Source organism: Thamnophis elegans, chromosome 13 (genome assembly GCF_009769535.1).
Source record: "Thamnophis elegans isolate rThaEle1 chromosome 13, rThaEle1.pri, whole genome shotgun sequence".
Taxonomy (NCBI): Eukaryota; Metazoa; Chordata; class Lepidosauria; order Squamata; family Colubridae; genus Thamnophis; species Thamnophis elegans.
This window is the reverse complement of record NC_045553.1, coordinates 35,487,149-35,509,986: the sequence shown is the minus strand read 5'-3', so window position 1 is coordinate 35,509,986 and position 22,838 is coordinate 35,487,149. Positions and strand designations below refer to the sequence as shown.

Below are 22,838 nucleotides of genomic sequence, written 5' to 3'. Positions count from 1 at the left end.
AGGTTCTTAATCCACAAGGCGAAGTAAGGTTGTGGAAGTGGCTTAATGCTCTCCAAGCCGGTTCCACCACAAAACCGCATTCGACTAAACCGCGCTCGACTAAACCGCGTAGCTGACGTCATCAACAGGGTGACAATAGCGCGGAGACAGAAGCACGCTGTAAACACTAAACCTAAAATTAACCCCTAAACCTAACCCCCCTAAACCTAATCCTAAACCTAACCCTAAACCTAACCGTTAACGTAACCCTAACCCTAAACCTAACCCTTACCTTAAGTTGAATCGGCTTGCTTTCAAAGCGCTATTTAAAGCGCCCTTCTTTCTCCGCTCTGGCTGTTGTCGCCCTGTTGATGACGTCAGCGACGCGCTTTAATCGGGTGCGGCTTAGTCGAGCGCGGTTTTGACAGGTCACGCTCCAAGCCTTCAATGGGTTGAGAAGAAGAAATACGTTGTTAACATTTACCTAATTCAATGTCTGAGGGTTCCAAAAGGTGAAGTCTATTAACAGCTTGCTGTCACCTTAACTAATAATTAAGCACAGTTAGGACATGAATGAATTTAATTCTGTACATTGAATTAAGCAGTGACATAATGAATTTTAAATTTCATATTAACTAAACCCTTTTTAATATACTGGCATTTTAGTCTTTAGCTCCTGTGTCGCTTTTTGTCTTATTGCCTTTTACGGAGCTTTGTGCTTTTATTTCCTTTGTTAAAACGTTTTAACAAATAAATTAATAATGAAGTATAGTTAAGCCCAGGAATTTCTGAAGCAGTGTGATTCTTTTTTTGCAATAGGGCTCCGTTTACCAGAAAACAAATGCTATGTCTGAGATTAAAAGGGTCGGCAAAGATAACTTTTGGGCCAAAGCAGAGGTATGTATTTCACTCAATCCATTTCATGTTGTGGCTGAAATATCAGTTGGGGGTTTGAGTTAGCTGGTGGGAGATTTACAACCGCCTTAACATTTATAGGACTACGTTTTAGGTCAGTGAAAGCAATTGGTGGATGTTCATCTTGGATTAAGGCAGGATTTTTAAAAGGTGGATTAAGTGGCTGGAAGTGGCATTGTGCACACATTGTAGCAGAGATGGGCAACTTTGACAACTTTACAATCTGTGGACTTCAAATCCCAGAATGCTGGTCTTGAGCAGAAAAATTTCAAGGCTTAGAGCTATTTGAAAGTTCCATTTTAATAGGAAGGATAAACTGTCTTCCAATAGATGTATCAAGTTCTCCATTTGTTTATTTAGTATATGGCATATCATGCATGCTCTCTCTCTCTCTCTCTCTCTCTCTCTCTCTCTCTCTCTCTCTCTCTCCCTCCCTCCCTCCCTCCCTCCCTCCCTCCCTCCCTCCCTATCTATCTGTCTGTGTGTCTGTGTCTGTGTGTTTTCTTGATTTTCACGGGTGTAGATATGTGTAGGTATTCATGTTGTGGGGGTGTTTCTCTATTTCGATAGCTTCCATAACAGTTCCACAATATGAATAAATGTGACGATACCTCCCGCCTACCAGACATCTGGAAACCATCCCTAGTCAACAAAGGAGCCCCACCCACCACCCAGGCCGTTACAAAACAACAACGGACACACAGCCAGCACCAATCTACCAATCATAATACAGCCGCACAACCAATCATTCCACTTACTGAAACAAAGCCAGCACTCCACACACACCCCACCAAGATTTATAGAAAGTCGGCAGCTCCGATTACACTTTAAGCCCAAAACCCAGCCTGAAGATGGCGAGCAAGACCTCGCTGAAACGTTGCCAAGACAATCTGAATCTTACACAGGAAAAGACCTAAATACAACAAGACCAGCATGTGTGCGTATACGCGCGCGCGCACACACACACACACATATATACATATATACATACATATATTAACATTCCACATAGATTAATCAAACACAATTTAATGTAAGTGTTTAAAAGAGCTACATTCAAAAACCAGTGTCTATGCCATCTAACCATTGAAGCACAGCATCGTTTATAATTTTAAAAAATAGATAGTGGACCAGTATATGCCCTCAGCTTATGGCTGGTCACAATGTGATCTAGATTTTGATGTGGCGCCCCGCAGTCACTAAGGGGAGGATGCCAGACACTGTTTATACAGGGAGATCTGACGTGTGAGGTGCAAATCCTATTCATTGGGATTGTCCATTGTCCTATTGTCCATTGCTGGCATGGCACCTTTTTTGTGGGGTCAGTTATATGTCTTCTCATGTTCTCTAGTTCTCTCCATAAGTTCCTGTTTTGAAATACGTTTGTTCTTTCAGAAAGATGAGGAAAATCGCCGGCTTGAAGAAAAGAGGAAAGCAGAGGAAGCGCGTCAACATTTGGAAAAGGAGAGTCGGGATCGGGACTTGAAAGAAGCATCTTTACGGGAGCGAAAATATAAGGAGCGCGCCCAGGAAATTGATGCTCAGAGGTAAGTAGAACTGGTTTTCCTGATGGTCTTAATTCTTAATTTAATTTTTTATTTAAATTTCATATTTATCCCAGAGAAATAAAGTTGCCTTTGGACCTTGGTATATAGGCACTGTGTTTTCCCTAAAATAAGACCCGGTCTTATTTTCTTTTGACACACGCACACACATCCAAATGGCTAGGGCTTATTTTTAGGGGTGTCTTAATTTTTTTAGGTACAGGAGGAGGCGAGCACAGTTACCGCATGGCTGCTCGGCCCCTTAATCGCGGCCCACGGATCAGCAGGGCCAGGATTTCTGTGTCTCCAAGCATCTAGAGATGTTTCCGGTGCAATCTTGCTCTGCCCCATGGCGCCTCACAGCCGAGGGCCCCACTGTTCCGCAGCTCACCTTGTGGCTCTGAAGCAGGCAGCAACCACAATGTCAGCGTTCCAAATATCATGCAGAATTAAATCAGAGTCAAAGGCAAAACTATCCTTAAAATTCCAATTTAATAAGACAGGCATGTTGGCATCGTGCTATGGAATCCCAATTCTGGAAGTTACATCAGAATCCCACCCAGTTAAAAGTTTATGATCTTGTCCCCACACCCACAATCCATCACATGGGCCAATCTTCTTCTTCCACGCTAGCACCTACGCCCGACTGCTTCCGATCAGGTGCAAAGGTGCAGAGACAAAAGATGACCTTGAGCTTCTAGAAAGGATTTTTTTATTTTGAAAACAACACATTCTACCCCTTGCTATTCCCCCCCCCCTTAATGAGAGTGTGGCAGGCCAAAGATTCTTAAAGGAACCACTGCAGGCCTGACACACGGTTTGTGCTCCACCAGGCCTGGAGCTCGGGACTTGCTCGGGGTGCTGCTATGATGAGGCTCTCGGCAGCCCCCCTGGGCTGCTTCTGCCTGGTATGAGGCAACTTGGCTCAGATCTATGAACTCCGGAGCACTTCTCCTGCCACCGGCCTGCCAGGACCCCCTTAACCAGCGTCACGCTGCCCTGACCAAGCTCCATAGTGGCTCTGCAGCAGGACAGAGGAGGGAGTGGGAGATCGCCCCTTCTTCCTTTGCACCCCAAAACCCCAGCTTCCCTGTCTGCCAAGCCCCCAGCCTGCACCCCTCTCACTAGAGCAAGACATGCAACTCACTCTTACCCGTGGAGGCCACCCAGTGCAATGCTCTGCCGCAGCTTTGGAGCAAACCTCCGCCTTCCCTGAGCCACATGGTGAACTGCAAAGGAGAGGAGCTACCTGTACAACAAGACTGAATTGTTGGGGAGCCCTCTTTTCACGTGTCTGCTTGCAATTTTTATATCTGTATTTGCAGTGTTTGTATAGGTGTATTTTGCAATCACATAATCCAGGCCGTTGTTTTTATTTTTTTTAAGGGTTGATTTAGAAAATATTATGAAACAATAGAATGAATTCCAAGAGCCATCAGCCATATGTTTGGGGCCCACGTGTGGTCATTGATTGTCAGTCATAGAATTATTGGGTTGTTGTGAAATTAAAACGAAATCCACAAGTGTGGAACTGAGCTCCTAGCTGAGTGTGGAATTTGTTAACTTTAGTTAAGCCCGTATTTCTGCGTTTTTGAAGATTCTTGAGAATCAAACAAGACAGTTCAGTTGAGTGATGTTAACTCTTCCTTTTAGAGTTAACTTTCAATAAAAAAAATATAGAAAGATTTTGACAGTTTATTGGCTATATTTATAAATTCTAGGATGCTATATTACAGATAAGGAGAGCCGGTTTGGTGCAGTGGTCAAGGCATCAGGCTAGAAACCGGAAGACTATGAGTGGGTGACCTTGGGCCAGTCACTTCTCTTAGCTCTGGGAAGCAGGCAATGAATGTCAAGCCAGTTCTGAGAAACTTTGCTAAGAAAACTGCATGGTCTGCTCCAAACATTTTCCAGGAATCAAAAACAGGAAGGCTTCCCCTGCCTTAAAAGACTATAGAGATATACCGTATTTTTCGGAGTATAAGACGCACCAGAGTATAAGACGCACCAAGGTTTTGAAAAGGCAATTTTTTAAAAAAGTAGGTAGGTAGATAGAGGGATAGAGAGGGAGAGAAAGAGAGAGAAATACAGTAGGTAGGTAGGGAGAGAGAGTAGGTAGGTAGGTAGGTAGGTAGGTAGGGGGAGAGAGAGAGAGAGAGAAATACAGTAGGTAGGAAGAGAGAGATGGTAGGTAGGTAGGTAGGTAGGTAGGTAGGTAGGTAGGTAGGTAGGTAGGTAGGTAGGTAGAGGGATAGAGAGAGGGAGAAATACAGTAGGTAGGGAGAGATAGATAATAGGTAGGTAGGGAGAGAGAGGGAGAGAGAGAGAGAGTGAAATACAGTAAGGTAGGGAGAGAGAGAGTAGGTAGTTTTCAGGTGTATTTATCCATGTGATGAAGAAGGAAATCACTGACAACCTGCAGCACCTAAGACTTGTTTCTGCTGGCACACTACTTGACCAATGTAATTCTCATCAATCACTCTAACTAAAGAGCTTTCCGAAAGGGGGGGAGGGGAGTTTTTGCACTCTGCAAACCTCCCAAAATGACCCGTTAAGGCATGAATAGCCGGGGGGGGGGTTGCAGAGTGCTCGGGGGGGGGGGGGGGGGGGGGGCAAAAATGAGCAAAAAAAAATGGCCCATTTTTTTTCAAAAAAATTGCATGCATAGCCTTATGAAGGCTTATAGAGTGCTGCTGGGGCGGGGGGGGGGCAAAAACGGCCCATTCTTTGCTCATTTCTGCCCTCCCCATCCCCCAGGAGCTCTCTGAAAGCCTCCATAAGGGTATGCACTGCCATTTTGTGAAGGGACGGGACCGGGAGGCAAAAAATGCTGTATTCGATGTATAAGACACACCTGGATTTTCAGTCTGTTTTTGAGGGAAAAAAGGTCCGTCTTATCCTCCGAAAAATACGGTATTTTTAAATTTTCTGAATTAAAAGAAGAACATTTTGAAATTTATAATGAAAATGGAGCTGCAGCATATTTTTCATAGTGGCATCAGCCAAAATTGTCCTTGAGGGCTCTGCTGTGCTAAATGGTAAATCTCTTGGAATAGAATTCTATAAATATTCCACAGCAACAGGAAAAAAAAACTGCTTGCTTCCAATAAAGTTCTTGCAGTATTATAGTTCTGATATCACAGGTTTAGTTCTGTTCCTCCCTTTTGGGTAATGGGGATGGGTACAAACTTGTATGTATTTTTTTGTTGCGAATAGACCATCAGATTAAATTAGAAGTATGAAGAAGGATACAGTTAAGTTTAGAAATTTAAGATCTGAATGGCATAATTTTTGTTAAACCACAGCTCTTGATTTTTTTTTTTTTTTAAATGTGCAGGAAATTCCAGCAACAACAGGAAACCAACTCAAGAGAACAAGAAAAACAACAATGGGTGAGGTTGGAAATGGTCGCATTTTTTTCTCTCTGTTTTTAACAAGAGATTTCTGAAGATGGAATTGCTTATGAAGATGACATAAGATAGCGAAGAATTCCTTAGGCAAGTTCTGAGATCTTTTAGCGCCGTCATGAAGACACAAATGCTGTTTCTGCCGTTAATTTGCGCCAAATTTAAAATATAGTATGTAGGAGTGGAATTCTGGCCATCAGTTGCTTAGTTTTGATCAGTTGAATAACTTGAGTCATTGGTCCATAGGAAGAGCTGTTCCTTAACATTCTTCAACAAAGCCAAGATTTCAGTCGATGAAAATATTTGTATTGAATATTGATATTCAGAATTGAACTGTGGCGTCTTTGGTGCTGTTTGAGCTTGGTGGTTTTTTTGCAGACATATCATTAGCCCACTAGGTAACATCATCAGTGAAAGCCAAGAGTCTTTATTTCCCCTCACCTTGGTGCCATCATCTCTAGTTGACCTCACCATAAGTGTAAGGGGTCATCTTTTGTTACAGAAGGAGCAAGAAGAAGTTCGCAACAAGAAAGGTTTCCCACGGAGGAGTGAGTCTGTGGAGAAAGCTCAGGTACACGGGATAAAATTCCTTGCCAACCTGTCCTCATTCTTCACAGTCTATTGGCATGCAGTATTCTCTGTATCACTTCTATCTCCTTCATCTCTTGGTGCCTATGAGATCAAAGCAGGGATAACTGGTGACTTTCTGGATAACAACTGCAACTCAAGAATCCCACTGCATTCTCTGCGCATGCAATGCACTGCATGCATCATAATGAGCATTGCATGTTTTAATACGGACACTCTTGTAGCTGGCAGGTATGAACAGTCCAGTCAGAATTTAACCCAGAAGGATCTTCCTGTATCTGCTTCACCTCTTCCTGCCATAGGGAGGTTGAATACTTATATAGATACATAAATCCTTCCATCCTTGTTTCTCTCTTGATTTTGGTACATCTGAAGGCAATCTCTACTCATACACAGTTTTCCAGTAACTAAGAAAGTACCGGACTGATCTTCCTGCTGATAAGAAAACCTCTCCCTTCTAATGATAACTTTAAATATTGATTGCGATTGTTCACTGTTTTCGGGGTTCATTTTCTTCTACTGTCTGCTCAATCTTGCATTTTTTCCCCCCCTTAAGAACCTTGTCATTCGTTGTTTTGTAATATTTTGGATCATGGTCACAAAAAAGTCATCCTCGTTTCCTGGGCTATACTCATCGCTTGTCATCTCTTTCAATTAAGTTTTTGCCTGCTTTTGAAAACAAAGGCAAGATAATAAATTTGTCAGATTTTTTTTGTAACTGAAGCCTTGCCCCATTCCTGTGTCCAAGATGTGATTAAAATCATGGCTGCAACTGAGTTACTGTGCTTCTCACTTTCTGCCATTGTAAATACACCACCAAAATTAGCAGCCCACGTTTTTTTATTACCGGCTTTTTGTTGAAAAATGACCTAGAAATGGATTTGTGATCCCTTTGCCAGCAGTATTGGTTTCTGTGTACAAGTTGGGAAAGGAACAAGTTCGCTTCCTCTACTCTCTGTAGAAAAATCCAGGAAGTTGTCAGGAAGTAAGATAGTCATAATTGTGAAAAATGGCCATAAGTCACTTTTTTTCAGTGCCGTTGTAACTTGGAACGGTCAGGAAATGAACTGTTTTAAGTCAAGAATTACCTGTACAGATAGTCCTCATTTAACAAACATTTGTTTAGTAACTGCTCGAAGTTAGGATTGCACTGAAAGAAATGACTTGTCACCCATTCCTTGCCTTTAACAACCGTTGCAGTTTCCCCACAATCTCATAATCACAATCTGAGTGTTGGTCACAGTCTCGCACTTAACCCTTGCAACATCCTGCAGCCATGTGTTGCCATTTGCGTCATTCCCACTAGCTTCGATAAGCAAAGCCATCAAGAGGTCAGAGGTCACATGGCATCTCACTTAATGACCAGAGGTGATTCACTTAATGACAGTGGGCAGAAAGGTGATCAGCTGTTTTATGTGATGCTTCACTTAATTATCCACCCTGCTTAACAATGAATTTTCTGGTCCCTGTTGTCATAATTGAGGATGACCTGTATATACCTCATTGCTAAAAACTTCCCAACTAGCTGTCTTACCGGGATTCCTGGCTCTATGTGGCTAATGCTAGGGATTCTTGGAAATTTATCTGGTTTCATCTGCTTTTCAATCACTTCAATGATCCGAGGTGGCGCAGTGGTTAGGGTGCAGTACTGCAGGCCACTTCAGCTGACTGTGATCTGCAGTTCAGTGGTTCAAATCTCACTGGCTCAAGGTCGACTCAGCCTTCCATCCTTCCGAGGTGGGTGAAATGAGGACCCAGACTGTGGGGGCAAGTTGCTGACTCAATTTGCTAAAAAAAATCTGTAAACCGCTTAGAGAGGATGGATAGCCCTATGAAGCGGTATATAAGTAATAAATAAATAAATAAATTTCATGGTTGCTAGCCAACCAATAGTTTACAGGTGACCGGTTGAAGAAGGTTTTGCTAGTCTATGACTCTTGAGCTGAATTTCCCTAAGGACTTTTGTCCATCCTGTTCTCTATTCACAATGTCATAAAATAGATTCCCCCCCCCCCCCCCTCAGTTGATGGCAGTACTTTCTTGGCTATTTCCTTTACCTTTTTATGGAATCTTGATTTAGACTCATCCATTTGCATGTGGGATTCTTGGTAACTTGACTCTGTTCTCCTTCCTGTTCTACTATGGGTCTCCCATAAGGGTATGGCCAATTCCCTGGGGGGATTTAATTTTAGAAATATGGTTGCTTTCTTCTTGACTTTGCACTGCTTGAGAAGAATACCTTCTCACTAACTCCATTCTGCGTCTCTTGGTTTGTGAGGATCTTCCTCCTCCTGACTAGTTGTTTGTAATTCCTTGATCCTTCTGAATCTTTTCCATAGTGGAAGACTAGTGCTGTCCACAGGGTCCTTCCTTCATCCTTTCACGCAGTATTTCTCATATGTAGTGAAGGCAATATGCAAAAAAGTGCATTGTACAATGAGTTCATGTGGTATCCTCAAGCAAGCCTTGATATCCCACTTAAATCTATTTTTATAATGAACAAGTGATACTTTGACCCAAAGCCTTCATGTCTTTTGCAGTATATAGAGAGGTAGGTATCCATATGCAACGTATCCATTGACCATTGGGATGCTTGCTTTATGTCTATGCAGATTCTCAGTAATTCTGGTCTGCATTGTCCCAACGGTGCTTTATTTAGAGGCAACTGGACTTTCTTTGTTTTTCGTTGGAAGACATTTCGCTTCTCATCTAAGAAGCTTCTTTTTGAGTTCAGAACTGAAGAAGCTTTCTTGAATGAGAAGCAAATCATCTTCAAGGAAAAACAAAAGGCAGTCCAGTTGCCTCTAAATAAAGCACCTTTCGGGTGCTTGTTTTATCTTTGGAATAATTGAGGATCATGGTCTTGGATTTTAGTGAAAGGATGTGGATGTTTATTATTTTTCTGCAATACTTCCCATCTATCCCCAATCAATCCGCTGAAAGGTGAAAGCTCTTGATTGAATGTTACAGACTGTAATCTCCCATACTAGTCCTGCTTTGGCTGGTAGGTAGATACTTTTTAACTTCCCAGTTTAGGACAGAGATAGAGACAGGTCCAAAGGAGTCCCTGCAGATTTTACTCTGCTAGTCATTTCTGACTATAGGGGCTGGTGCTCATCTCATTTTCAGGGCCATTGAGTCACGAGTGTGTGATGACATTTCCACGTTGCCAGCATGGCCTCATGGAGCACTGTTGTCTTCCCACCAAAGTGGTACTTATTTATCTACTCGCATTTGCAGGCTTTCGATCTGCTAGGTTAGGAGGAGCCGGGGTGAGGACCGGAGCTCACCGTCACATGGTGCTCAGGTCTCAAACCTGCGCTGCTGGCTCTCCAAGCGATAAGACCAGCGTCTTAACCGCTGAGCCACTGCCCTGCCCTGGTGTGAATACCTACAACAAATAAAACCTTTTTGATGGATGCCGGCATCCTGAGCTTTTCCTGCTGAATGATTTATTGATTATCCCAAATCCTCTCTTAATCCGCCTTCAGCATGGTCGGGGGCTATTCTCGGTAGGGATTGTACAATTTGTTCCTGTGTCGCCCAACACATCTGGCAGCGTTGGATTGAGGAAAGGATTTTGTTGGTTATTAGTAAGATTTTTTTTTCTTTTGTTACATTTAGTAAGATAGCAGGCAGCCAAAGGCAGCACTTTCCCCCTTGCATGCTAAGGCTGGGCATTGGTGGTGTCTGCTCTTCCCTCTCCCTTTCCAAGCTTCTCGTATTTCGTCAGGATTCAGTTACCCTTTTGGTTGTTTTTTTTAGGAAGCCGCATCACTAGTAGCTCAACGATCAGTGAATCCTCGCGAGATCTTCAAACAGAAGGAGAGGTCCATGTCTACAGAGGGAGCAGCCACCATCAGCTCCCAGCCAGGTATTATGTGGAGCACTCCTAGACTGGGAGGAAGGCACAGGGAAAGGGGAACTGCTTGCTTCCTCCAGGGATGAGAATTTCAGAAGGTGACCTTGGCAACATTTTCTTTATCCTCCACCAAACACATCGTGAAAATTTTAAATCTTGCATCATAATATAACCATCATCAGAACTTGATTGATGCAGGCTAATGCAGTTCAAAAACTTATGCATGGCATGTATGGTTTAATTTGATTACAGGTAGTCCATGACTCACAATAGTACATTTAGTGACCGTTCGAAGTTCCAGCAGCACTGAAAATAGTGAGTTATGACCATTTTTCACACTTATAACCATTGCAGCATCCCAGTGGTCACGTGATTTACATTCTGATGCTTGACAACTGACTCATATTTATGACGATTGCGGTGTTCAGGGGTCAATTTGTGACAACCTGACAAAATCAATGGAGAACCCAGATTCATTTAACAACCATGTTACTAATTTAACTACTGCAGTGATTCACTGAACAAATGTGGCAAGAAAAGTCGTAAAATGGAACAAATTCACTTAATAATTTTTTCACTTAACAACATAAATTTTGGGCTCAATTGTCATCATAAGTTGAGGACTACCAGTACAGATAGTCTTGACTTATAACCACAATTGAGCCCACCGCTCAATTGCTAAGGGAGACAATCAAGTGAGTTTTGCCTCATTTTACGACCTTTCTTGCCATAGTTGTTAAATGAATCACTGCAGTAAGTAACCCAGTTCTTAAAGTGAATCTGGCTTCCCCATTGACTTTGCTTGTCGGGAGTTCGCAAAAGGTGACCACGTGACCCCAGGACACTGCAACCGTCATAAATATGAGTCAGTTGCCAGGTGTCCAAATTTTGATTGTGTGACCATGGGGATGCTGCAACGGTTGTAAGTGTGGAAAGCAGGCATAAATAACTTTTTTTTTCCAGACACTTCAAAGTTATAACTTTGAACAGTCACTAAACCAGGAGTGCCAAACTCAAGGCCCAGGGACCAGATCTGAGGTACTTAGATCTGGCCTACGGGGCCATCCTGGAAACAGCGAAGGACTGACCTGCAGTGCTTCTGCCAGAAAAAAACAGGCCCCGGTGCTCCATTTTTGGCTGCCACAGCCTCTTGCAACCCTCTGCCAGTGAAAATGGAACTCTGGAGGGGCGTGTGCGGCCCTCTTGACCTCCATTTTCACTGCCAGAGGGTTGCAGGGAAGCTGTGGCAGCCGAAAACGGAGCTCTGGAGCCTATTTTCGTTGGCAGAGTGCAAAGGCCACCTCAGGCGCCCCTGACAGGAGTGATGTCAAGCTGGCCACGCCCCCCGCCCCCAAGCACACACACCTCCAAGGTCAAAAACAACCCTGATGCGGCCCTCAATGAAATTGAGTTTGACACCCCTGCACTAAACTAATGTTAAGTTGTGGGTTTCCTGTAGTTCCGTGCACAAATCACAAACACTGTTATCCTTCTGAAAAAAATGGATAGAACTTGGCAGTAGCTGAGCCGCTGAGCCAAGGACTCCTTGCTGTATAAGAGACATGGGCCCTTTGTGTTCTGGACTGACTTGGCTCCTTTCCTAGGCAAGTTACGGAGCCCTTTCCTTCAAGAGAGAAACCAGGTGGAGAGTCCTGCCTCCCCTCTCCCACCTGCTACGCAAGATGTTCCTCCTCCTGTTGTTCGTTCGTCTGCTCATGACACACCTCCAGTTTTTCCTGTTCCCGAACTTGGTAAAAGCATTATATGAGAGCCTGTGATTTCTGTTCCTTGTTTTCATTACCTTTTTTTAAACAGCAAGAGGTGTTTTTTTTTTAATAGCCAATGGTAGTTCTGACTTTTTTTCCCTGGCATCCCAGTTGGAAGATACACCGGAAGTTTATTTGATTTATTTACTTGTTTTAGAAACCTATAAGGCCTCCCAACTCTACAAAGAACTCGTGAGTGGCGTACAGTAAAAAATAAATTGTGCAGTACATTTAACACTGTTAAATTAACACAACAACCCACTTGCCAAGGGCCAGACCAAAAGGAGCCATTAGAAGACCACCAGTCACGAGGTCCACCATCCTTCTAACCCAAGGCCTGGTCAGCCGCCTCCTTATTCCAGAAAGTAAAGACTCTTGAAACTTAGCATTTCAAAGGGGACCTTTTATTGAACAGGAGTGATAGCATGGTGCAATCAAAGCAGGCTCTGAGGACCCTCAGGCCATACAATTAGAATAAAAGGAATTAGAAACCCCTCTGAACAATCCAGTGTGGATTCAGCCAATCCGCAGGTTGTGAAGATGTTATTGTGGCCGCTCTGAGAAAGTGATAAGGGAACTTTCTCAGGGTCATCGTTTGCCGGGCTTTCAAGCAATGCAACCCACATGGCCTCCCCTCCCCTTACATTCCCCAAAAGATGAGCAAAATACCCGAGTTCCTAGGCACCAGGCTAAAGGTTATAAATCAATGGTTACAGGATGCAGGACAAATAGGAGAGAGCAATAAAGTATAAGCATATATATGTCACCGTTCCAAGTATCATGTAGAATTAAATCAGAGTCCAAGGCAAAACGATCCTTAAAGTTCCAATTTAATAAATCAGACATCTTAGCACATCTGTGAAAATCCCATTTCTGGAAATTACATCAGAATCCCACCCAGTTAAAAGTTCATGATCTTGTCCCCACACCCACAATCCATCACATGGTCCAATCTTCTTCTTTCACGCTGGCACCCACACCCAACTGCTTCCGGTCATATGCAGAGGTGCGGAGACAAAAGATGACCTTGGCTTCTAGAAAAGAATGACAACAATACATTCCACAATCCTACTCCTTTCTATTCCCCCCCTCCCAACTACTACACCAATGAAACAGCATAATGAAATAAGAGAAAGTGTGGCAGGCCAAAGAGCCTAACAGGAATATAATTGCAGGCCTGACAGGATACACAATATAATAAAGATGTATAATAAATCACATACACCCCTCCCCTGAAGAATGGCAGATTCACAGATCTGACACAAGCCATGTTTCCAGAGCTCGTTTGAACACGTTCAGTTGTAGGGGATGAAACCTATCCTGCGGGGAAAAGGTGTCCCAGAACAGGGGTTTTGACAGGACAGAATGTTCTCCTAAAAGTAGCCTTGACCAAGCCATGATTTCCCCAGAGAGTTTAAAATTCTGCCATTTTGTGTCCAGGTTCATGCCTGGAAACTTTCACCCCCTTCCCTGAAAGCGTGCGAGAGAAACAGGTTTTAGAAAAATGGAAGACTTTTATGTTACTTTATGTTACGTTAGCAGCATAGATAAAGATCTTGTTTTATCATTTTCTTTTTTCTTTGAGTATAGAACAGCTTTCTCCCAATGTGAAAAAGCTGAATTTGACTACGAAAGCTGCTCCAGTCCAACATTTTCCAAGCTATTTGCTTCATTACTGTTGTTTCACTGAAGAAGAATTTTTGCTTGGGACAGCTTCCCTGTACTCTTTATACCTCTTGCATACGTTACATGCCTTTCTTTTAATACAAGGAGGTTGTATTAAAGGTTATGGGTGCATTCTCATGACCAAACTCTCCCCAGTCCTGCTCTCAGAAGGTCTTTACCAAGCCTTTGTTTAACCAAATCTGTGCCTCATTCTTCATTAGCTAGATTTGTTAACAGCTGTTCTTTTCATCCTCGTGTCAAAATGAACCTTCCCTGGATTTACTTCTTATTTTGTTGTGTTGAGAAGATGTGAAATGTGCAGCTTCATTCATCCATCTCAGTGATCTCTCTTTTCTTCAAAGGCTTGAGAAGTCTGTTGTTGCCCCAACAAGATCTCTCTCTGTTCCATTTCTCCTTGTATTGTATAGTGTGTGTGTGTGTGTGTGTGTGTGTGTGTGTGTGTGTTTTGTTTCCGTCATGTGGCCCCTGCTACAATCTTTTTTTCTTGCTGCATTGGAAAAGCTTGCAGGAAGGGGATACAAATGAGAACCCATAAGTTTGCACTGTGTGTAAGAAGGTTAATGTGTTGGTGTAGTGGTTAAGATGCTGTCGGAAGGGGAAACTTGAATTGTAATTCTGCCTTAAGCATGAAAACTGGCTGGGTGACTTTGGGCCTGTCACTCTCTTTCAGCCGAATTCACCTTACAGAGTTGTTGTGGGGAAAATAGGAGGAGGAAGGTGTGTTATAGATAAGTTGGCTGCCTTGAGTTACTTGTAAAAAGAATGAAGGGAGGATAAAAATCAAAGTGAGACAGACTAAGACAAGCTGTATTGAAAGCAAGAGATACTGGGGGGGAAGCTATTAAATCAAGGAAGAAATGACCCTGGAACATGAGTCTTGATTGCTCAACATTGAGGATTGAAATTGAGAATGCTTCTTTCAGGTAATTCTGCCAGGGAGGAGAACCACAAGGCAGGAGCTGCAACCTTCCAACCAGAAGCAGAACAGGAGGTGGTGTATGAGGAACCCCCAAACCAGCATGTTATCTATGATGAGCCCCCGGAGGTTAGTTTTTGCTAGCAAAAGATCAATACAAATTGGATTTTTCTTGACTGCATCAGCAAGCTAACGTTATGTCCTGTACTGTTTTTTTCAATCAAAATATCGATAAGAAAAAATACTTTATATTTGCCATTTCCCTAATTTCTCCAGCATGCTTTCTTATGTAAATGTAATTAGGGAACCCTACATTAATATAAGGACAATATCAGTTTTTTAATAAATATAACTCTCTCTCACCCCAACTCACCTTAACATTCATGTCTTTGCTGCACTGTTTGTTATCTTCCTATGATGTTCATGGGGAAAGTAATGAAATGTGAGAGTGAAGGTTCGTTCTCCGAGCTCGTGGGTTGGTTTCCAAATGATTCCTTACCAGGCAAGGTAAAGAAATGTATGTGCTCATGTTCTGTTCAAAACTTCTTCCATGGATTTTTGCCTTGGAAGAAGATGTAGATCAAGTCCAGTGAGCTAGTGATATCTGGATTGCAGATCTTACCCAAAAAATCCTTCAAAAATGAATGATAAACGTCTTTTAAATCATTCACTTCAGAATTGAAGCAGTGTTTCTATAAATTATATTTTTTATAAAGTACTCTTATCTTTTTGGTTTTGTACACTTGCATCAGAACATGCATGGAGATTTGTTAGTACAACTTTCTCTTTGACTATGTCACACCTTCCAAATGTGTGGCTTTCAACCAGGAGTGGGCTCCTGCCAGTTCTAACCTCTTCTATAGAAGAGGTTCCACAAATCTACAGTGCCGTTTAGAACCGGTTCCAGCTCCCTCCCTCCCCCTGCCCGTCCGCACATCATCAAGATGAAGAGCGAGAGGAGGAATTCTGGGAGTTGAAGTCCACAAGTCTTAAAGCTGTCAAGTTTGAACACCCCTGGGTTTTTTTTCCAAAAAGGTTAGTGGTACAAGGGTCTTGTAACTTGACAGCTTTAAGACTTGTGTGCTTCAAATGCCAGTTTCTGAGCCAACATTTTGGTTGCTAAGCAAGGGCGTTGTTAAGTGAATTTCATCACATTTTACAAGTTCACCACGCCCACCTGGTCACATGGCTGGCAAGCCACTCCCACCCGGTCACATGGCTGGCAAGCCACTCCCACAAAGCAGGCCACACCTATAGAAGGGGTTCTAAAGAAATTTTAAACCCACCACTGCTTTCAACTCTCAAAATTCTCAACCTTAGTTATTGCCTCTTGGGCAGTTCTGGGAGTTGAGTTTCACACATTGGGAGCAGGCCAAGATTGGGAAGAGATGTTTTAGTGAATGAATTGTGATCAAAAGATTGATGACCTCGGATTCAGTATATCATTCTTTGTCTCGCTAACTCTTCTTTGTTTTGGGAACAGCCTGAAGAAGCTAACTATGATTATAGTGATGCCTACCAAGAAAACCTTAACACAGAAGGAAAAGGAATATGTGCCCGTGCTCTGTATGATTACCAGGCTGGTATGTTTGATATGTTTTGCTTTCATAACTTCCTCATATTAGGGACAGGTATTTTTTTTCCCCTTATGTTTAAAAAGGGCGTGATCCAGAAATTAGGAAGTCAGAAAACCACATTTTAGAGCTTAAATTAAGCTTACTGAAATAAAAAGATGTCTTCTTCTCACCCTTAGTAGTAGCAATACAAAATTGAAGCTCGTTCTTTACAGAGTTAAGAATGGACTCTCGGGCTGCTTGAATATGTAAAGTATATAGGTAGAAGTTGTGTTTTTAGGCACAAGCATGGAGTACAACTTTCAAAGCCTGGGCAATTTTTTTTGCTGAGTGATGACTGGCAGAATAGCAATAGCAATAGTTAGACTTATATACCACTTCATAGGGCTTTCAGCCCTCTCTAAGCGGTTTACAGAGTCAGCATATTGCCCCCAACAACAATCCGGGTCCTCGTTTTACCCACCTCGGAAGGATGGAAGGCTGAGTCAACCTTGAGCCTGGTGGGATTTGAACAGCCGAACTGCTGAACTGCAGTCAGCTGAAGTAGCCTGCAGTGCTGCATTTAACCACTGCTCCACCTCGGCTCTACCAATGAATGAATGCATCAAATGTTTCATTCCCTCATATTTAATCCTAGTTCATTTTTTTTACCATGGCTCTGCAGGCTGCTTCTGTGGGTTGAATGTAGCCCCAGCCTGCCACTCAACAGCCTGATGCTATCTTCCGCTTAGAAGAAGGTTGGTCAGCTCCGATTTAAAGGCTGAAATGATAATACAGGATGTTGTGAGTCTCCAGAAAGGAGGACTAATAATCCACAGTGAAAGAATAAGCAGCATTAGAAAAGAAGGGGTTAAATGATTAAGTACTTTAATTTGGCATAAGGCAACTCAGATTACTACAGGTGTTGTTTAAATAAAATGGAAACAGGCTGAGGTTAGAGAAGAATTTCTTGACCGTGGCACTTCTAGGAACTCTGCAACTTTGGACTGCATTGTGGGAGTTGGACTCCATATATCTTAAAGTTGCCAAGATTGAGAAACCATGGGTTACACATAGCCCTCAATTTATGATCATAGTTGGAACTAGAACTTCCATCACTAAGCAATGCAGTCGTTAAGTGAGTCATGCCTGATTTTATGATCTTTTGCCATAGTTGTTAAGTGAATCATGCCATTGTTAAATAAATCCATCTTCTCCCATTGACCTTGCTCGTTGGGAGCTCCTTTGGAAGGTCACAAAGGGCAGTCACACGACTCCAAGACACTTTAGTTGTTATAAATACATACTAGTTGCCAAGTGCTCAAATTTTGATCACATGACTGCAGGAAAGCTGCGACAGTTGTAAGTATGAGAGCCAGTCATAAGTCACTTTTTCCAGCACTGTCATGATGTCAAATGATCAGTGTGATTCTGATCTTGTAATCCAGCATCCTCCAATTTTTGGGCACCAGGGACCGGTTCTGGGGAGAGAGGTTTTCCCATGGACCGGAAAGGCTGCGGTGTCATGTGCTACCTGCATCCCATGGATGGGGCTTCCCTTGTTTGCGCACCCTGGTTTCTGCCATACTGCGGACCGGTAGGGGTTGATGACTCCTATAGTAGTCTAGTGGACCAGTTACTTTTATATATACTGTATGTATGTATGTGTATATGTGTGTGTTTGTGTGTGTATGGCTTAGTGGCTAATACAACTGCCTGATATGTAATACAGCCCAGGTTCGATTCCCAGTAAGGGTATGGCTAGCTGATGAGAGCTAAATAGCTTGAAATAGATCTATACTAGTCTCCCTTTATTTATTTATCAGCACAAATGTAACAAAGGAAACATAAAAAAATGGCTTGGATGGCTCCTAGGGTGAGTCGAAAGACAGAAAAGGGAAGCAGTATGCTCCCTCCCATATTTGGGCATACTAGGAGTTGTGACATAATACATTATCTATCTATCTATCTATCTATCTATCTATCTATCTATCTATCTATCTATCTATCTATCTATCTATCTATTCTTTTAAAAAATAACATAGATTGTTTTGTTTCCCATCTTTTTTTAGCTGACGACACAGAGATCTCTTTTGACCCTGAAAACATTATCACAAACATTGAGATGATTGACGAGGGCTGGTGGCGAGGTTACGGGCCCGATGGTCACTTTGGGATGTTTCCGGCCAACTACGTGGAACTTATTGAATAAGGAATGCTCGCCCAGGGTGGGGACGAGCACAAGTAATGTCTGAAAGACCAACTTTCCTCAAAACCACTTCTTGGAGATGAAGCTGTGCTATGATTTTTCTTTTAAGAGAGGGGGGGGCATTGCTTCGTGTCCCCATTGCTGGCAAAACTCTCTAATCGGCTTGGTGAAGCGGATCCTTTTATGTTCATTTTCCTTAACAGGCATTTTCAGATAGAGATGGACATCAGTTTTTTTGAGGGGGGGGGCGGACACAAAATTATTCCGTTTGTTCAGAGAGGGAGGAAGATCATGTAGTGGGAAACGCACTGGACAAAACCACTCTCTGCAGGCATACATGGACCATGGTACTCTTGAATATCGACCTGGGCTCTTTTGAAGAAAGGGAAGCTATGATCAGACCTTTTCAATTTGCCCATTGTAACTTTTCCAAGATAGCACAAGAGAAGAGAAATCTTAAGAAATGCCTACATTAGTATTACCTTTGATTGAGGCTGCAGCCCACCACCCACTTACTCCAGAGTGCTGCTTTGGGGAAAATGGATTGTTTATAGCTGCTTTTGAAGGACGGCCTGTTTGGAATTGCTCCAAGGGAAAAACTGCTTGAAAGAGTAGAATTACCCATGCTTTCTGCAGGCTTCCTTTGTGAAGCTTCATTCCATTTCAGTGGAGCAATTCTTTAGGGAAGAGGGTGCCCTCAGACCTCTCCCCCACTTAACATGCAAGCTGATTGGGGTTGGAGCATTTGTAGAAACTCTTATCCTTGCAATAAGGCAAAAGGCTGCCTCCATAGGTCTCGTGGCAGAAGAGATCCAGCTATCAACTCAATAGCTAATGAGACAATTGACCCCAGATCAAGGCTTATCTCTCAGCTGGTGGTAGGTGCACACAGCTTTAAATATTATGCTTGTGTGTGTAGGTGTGAGGTTTGCTTAATGGAACTCTGGTTTATCCAATTACCCTTTCTGGAATTTAGGAGTGGGAGGACGAAAGTACATTAAATTTGGCTGTGGTAAAATTGGAATTCATTTCTTCCTCTGCCTTTTTTGTGGGTGTTTTGTTTTAAACTAGAATATAAAATCTGGCAGCTGAATACACAACAATAGTACCAATTCCAAAACTGGATATTTGATACCTTCAGGCCCAATCTTTTCCCACAACTTCTCTTTACAGTATAGAGGCATAATGTTTAACCTCCAAAGGGCAATGTTTTATGTTTCTCTTGTTTCGTTGGCTCAAGGTAGTTTGAACAGGCTTGTCAAACTTTTCATAACTCTACCCAGGCAGATCAAAGAATTTATAAGTTGGGAGAGACCAATACATTTAAACCCATTCCCTGGTCAGTGTAGAAATCTAACAGGTAACCATCTCGCCCCTCTTTTAAAACCTGAAGTGATAGCAAGGCCATAACTCCCATTGCTTAATCGTCTTTATGCAACATGTAGAATCCTTGATTATTCCAATTACTTTTCACATGTTCAAAATTGTCCTTTTTCCAGCCTTTGGCTCTGCCTGAAGATTTATGATGGGGTAAAAAAACTAGTAGATTGTGACAAAATGAACAGGAATTAAAATGACACACTAAGCCCGTGAATTGGATTTTTATTTTTTATTTTTATTAGTTTTGGGAAATAGTTTACTCGCTATAACTATGAAGTTATAGCGAGTAGTCTCAATGTTTGCAGAGAAATTTGAGAAAAATAGCTCCAAGTGCCAGGAAAAAAAGAAATATTAGAAAACAGTTTTTCTCCTGTGTGGATCTTGTAAGCAGACAGCTGTTATTTTCAACATCTCCACAGCCACTGGATGCAGAAATAAGATGCTGAGAATTCTAATTCATGCAAAACGTTAGGAAGCCTAAAATATTGGAATGTATTTACCTTCTAAATGGCAAACTTAAGAGAAATCACAGATTTAAACAACTGTTTTGTAAAATGTATCTTTTGGTACATAATCCATAACATCAATCTGACATTCTCCTTCTTTTCATCATGCATCTTGTGATGAAGTGAATTGCTAGCTCCTTATCAACAAAATTGTTTGCCGTGAAGTAGATCTGTAAATCTGGTCACCTGTTTTATAGTTTTATCTTCTTTACATCACATTGATTTACTAATCACTCTTCAGAAAGATTCAGAATTAAAACAGCACTCAAGAGAACATTGTCTTTAAAGGGTAGCAAAACATCATAATTGAATAAATGGGGGGTGTTTGGGCACTCCAGTGCTTTGCACCTCCTTAGATTTTGTCTAAGCATAAGTTTGCCTTCCATTATTTTGATGATGGAAATTACAGCTCAGTAAGATCTAAAGGACTACAAATTCTCCATTTCTTAATATATCCTAAAAAGCAATGTATGTAACCAGTATGGTAATGAAATGGTTTCCTTAGGTGTCAATCAATACCCATTTGTCTTGCAGCCTCAATATAAATGATACTGATAACCAGAGACACCAGTATATGCAGTCCTCAACGTACAACCACAATTGAGTCCAAAATATTAGTAAGTGAGACAGCTGTTAAGTGAATTTTGCCCCATTTTACATCCTTTCTTGCCATGATTGTTAAGTGAATCACTGCAGTTGTTAAGTCAGTAACACAGTGGTTAGGGTGCAGTACTGCAGGCCACTTCAGCTGACTCTTATCTGCAGTTCAGCGGTTCTAATCTCACCGGCTCAAGGTTGACTCAGCCTTCCAGCCTTCCGAGGTGGATGAAATGAGGACCCAGACTGTGGGGGCAATATGCTGACTCTGTAAACCGCTTAGAGAGGGCTGAAAGCCCTATGAAGCAGTATATGTCTAACTGCTATTGCTAAGTACATCTGCCTTCCCCATTGCTTGTAAGAAGGCTGCAAAAGGTGATCACATGACCCCAGGACACTGTAACCGTCATAAATAAGAACCATTTGCCAAGCATCTGGATTTTGATCATGTGACTGGGGATGCTGCAACAGTCATGTGAAAAACAGTCATAAGTCACTTGTTTCAGTGTCGTAACTGAAGACTAAATGAACTGCTGTAAGTCAAGGAATATCTGTACCCTTTCAATATGAGGGGAGGAAATCCTCACATGCCAATTGCTCCTACAGCTAGTCCTCAGCTTACAGCAGTTCATTTAGTGACCGAAGTTACAACAGCACTGAAAAACGTGACTGATCACTGTTGCAGCATCCCCACGCTCATGTGATCAAAGTTCAGGTGCTTGGCAACTGACTCATGTTTATGATGGTTGCAGTGTCCCAGGATCATGCAATCACCTTTGGGACTTTCCAACAAGCAATGGGGAAGCCAGATGTACTTAACAACCGTGTTACTCATTTAACAACTACAGTGATTCGCTGTATGTGAAATGTGGCAAGAAAAGTCATGAAATGGGGCAAAAATCATCCAATTTCTCACTTAGCAACATAAATTATTGGCTCAATTGTGGTCGTAAGTCGAGGACTCCCTGTGCTGTTTTCTGAAGACCTGAGATTGTGTGATCTCCCAACGCCGTAAGTTACATCTGCGGCAGCTTCTGCTATGGGAAGAGGTTGTGTTTCCTGCTGCACTGTTAAGATTTGTCAAGCCTTTCAATGGATCTCTTGGTTGGAAATGATGGATGTGAAGTGGGGTGGCAGTTGTGTCGCCTAATTGAGTTAACTAGGTCAGGGAGACAGGAGTGTGGGGGGGGAGACGCAGAGGGACAGGACAAGGGAGACAGATGGTTAATCAAATCCAGGGCAGACCTCAATTTCATTTCCATTTGTCTCCGATCCTCCCCGGAGACCCACTGCCATCAGCAAAGAAGTCATTATTGTAGTGTTCTTTACAGCTTGGGAAACGCATCATGATGTTTCTTTGCATCAAAAGGTTGTTTAATGCTACTTGAAAGATGCAGAAAGAGGTGGTTCCTGGCACTTGCACTCCCTCAAGAAAGAAAAAAAGAAAATCTTCCCTTTTTCTAAAGTCCCTAGATTAGGGTATGTCTATCTGTGATCCACACAGCCCTTGAGCTCCGCAAGAATTGAGAAAGTTAACTCAAACATCTTAGCACATCTGTGTAATCCCAATTCTAAAGAGGTTCCTGGGATTCCACCCAGTTAAAAGTTCATGATCTTGTCCCCACACCCACAAATCCATCATATGGTCCAATCTTCTTCCACGCTGTCATCTCTACCCAGCTGCTTCCAGTCAGGTGTAAAAGTGCGGCAGTGATGGGTTTCAAAAATTTTTGGAACCTCTTCTGTAGGTGTGGCCTGCTTTCCGGGTCCACTGGTGGAACCTCTTCTAACCGGTTCGGTAGATTTGACGAACCGGTTCTACCGAATAGGTGCGAACTGGTAGGAACCCACCTCTGAAGTACGGAGACAAAAGATGACCTTGGTCTTCTAGAAAAGAATGACAACAACACATTCCACAATCCTACTCCTT

General features: G+C 42.5%; 1 protein-coding gene across 2 annotated transcripts in view; it reads left to right on the top strand.

Annotated features, from left to right (window-relative positions):
- The window catches only part of DBNL (drebrin like), a 31,169-nt gene extending 11,455 nt beyond the window's left edge, over positions 1 to 19,714 (top strand). The window contains exons 6-14 of one of the 2 annotated variants that reach the window (XM_032229247.1): positions 799 to 876; positions 2,290 to 2,441; positions 5,776 to 5,830; positions 6,348 to 6,416; positions 10,199 to 10,307; positions 11,900 to 12,046; positions 14,671 to 14,792; positions 16,147 to 16,246; positions 18,289 to 19,714. In XM_032229247.1, the coding sequence (XP_032085138.1) occupies positions 799 to 876; positions 2,290 to 2,441; positions 5,776 to 5,830; positions 6,348 to 6,416; positions 10,199 to 10,307; positions 11,900 to 12,046; positions 14,671 to 14,792; positions 16,147 to 16,246; positions 18,289 to 18,428 (972 nt within the window). In that variant the 3' untranslated portion in view covers positions 18,429 to 19,714. The remainder of the gene's footprint in view (positions 1 to 798; positions 877 to 2,289; positions 2,442 to 5,775; positions 5,831 to 6,347; positions 6,417 to 10,198; positions 10,308 to 11,899; positions 12,047 to 14,670; positions 14,793 to 16,146; positions 16,247 to 18,288) is intronic. The other variant, XM_032229248.1, reaches the window with a different exon arrangement.
- The last annotated feature ends 3,124 nt before the right edge of the window (positions 19,715 to 22,838 follow it).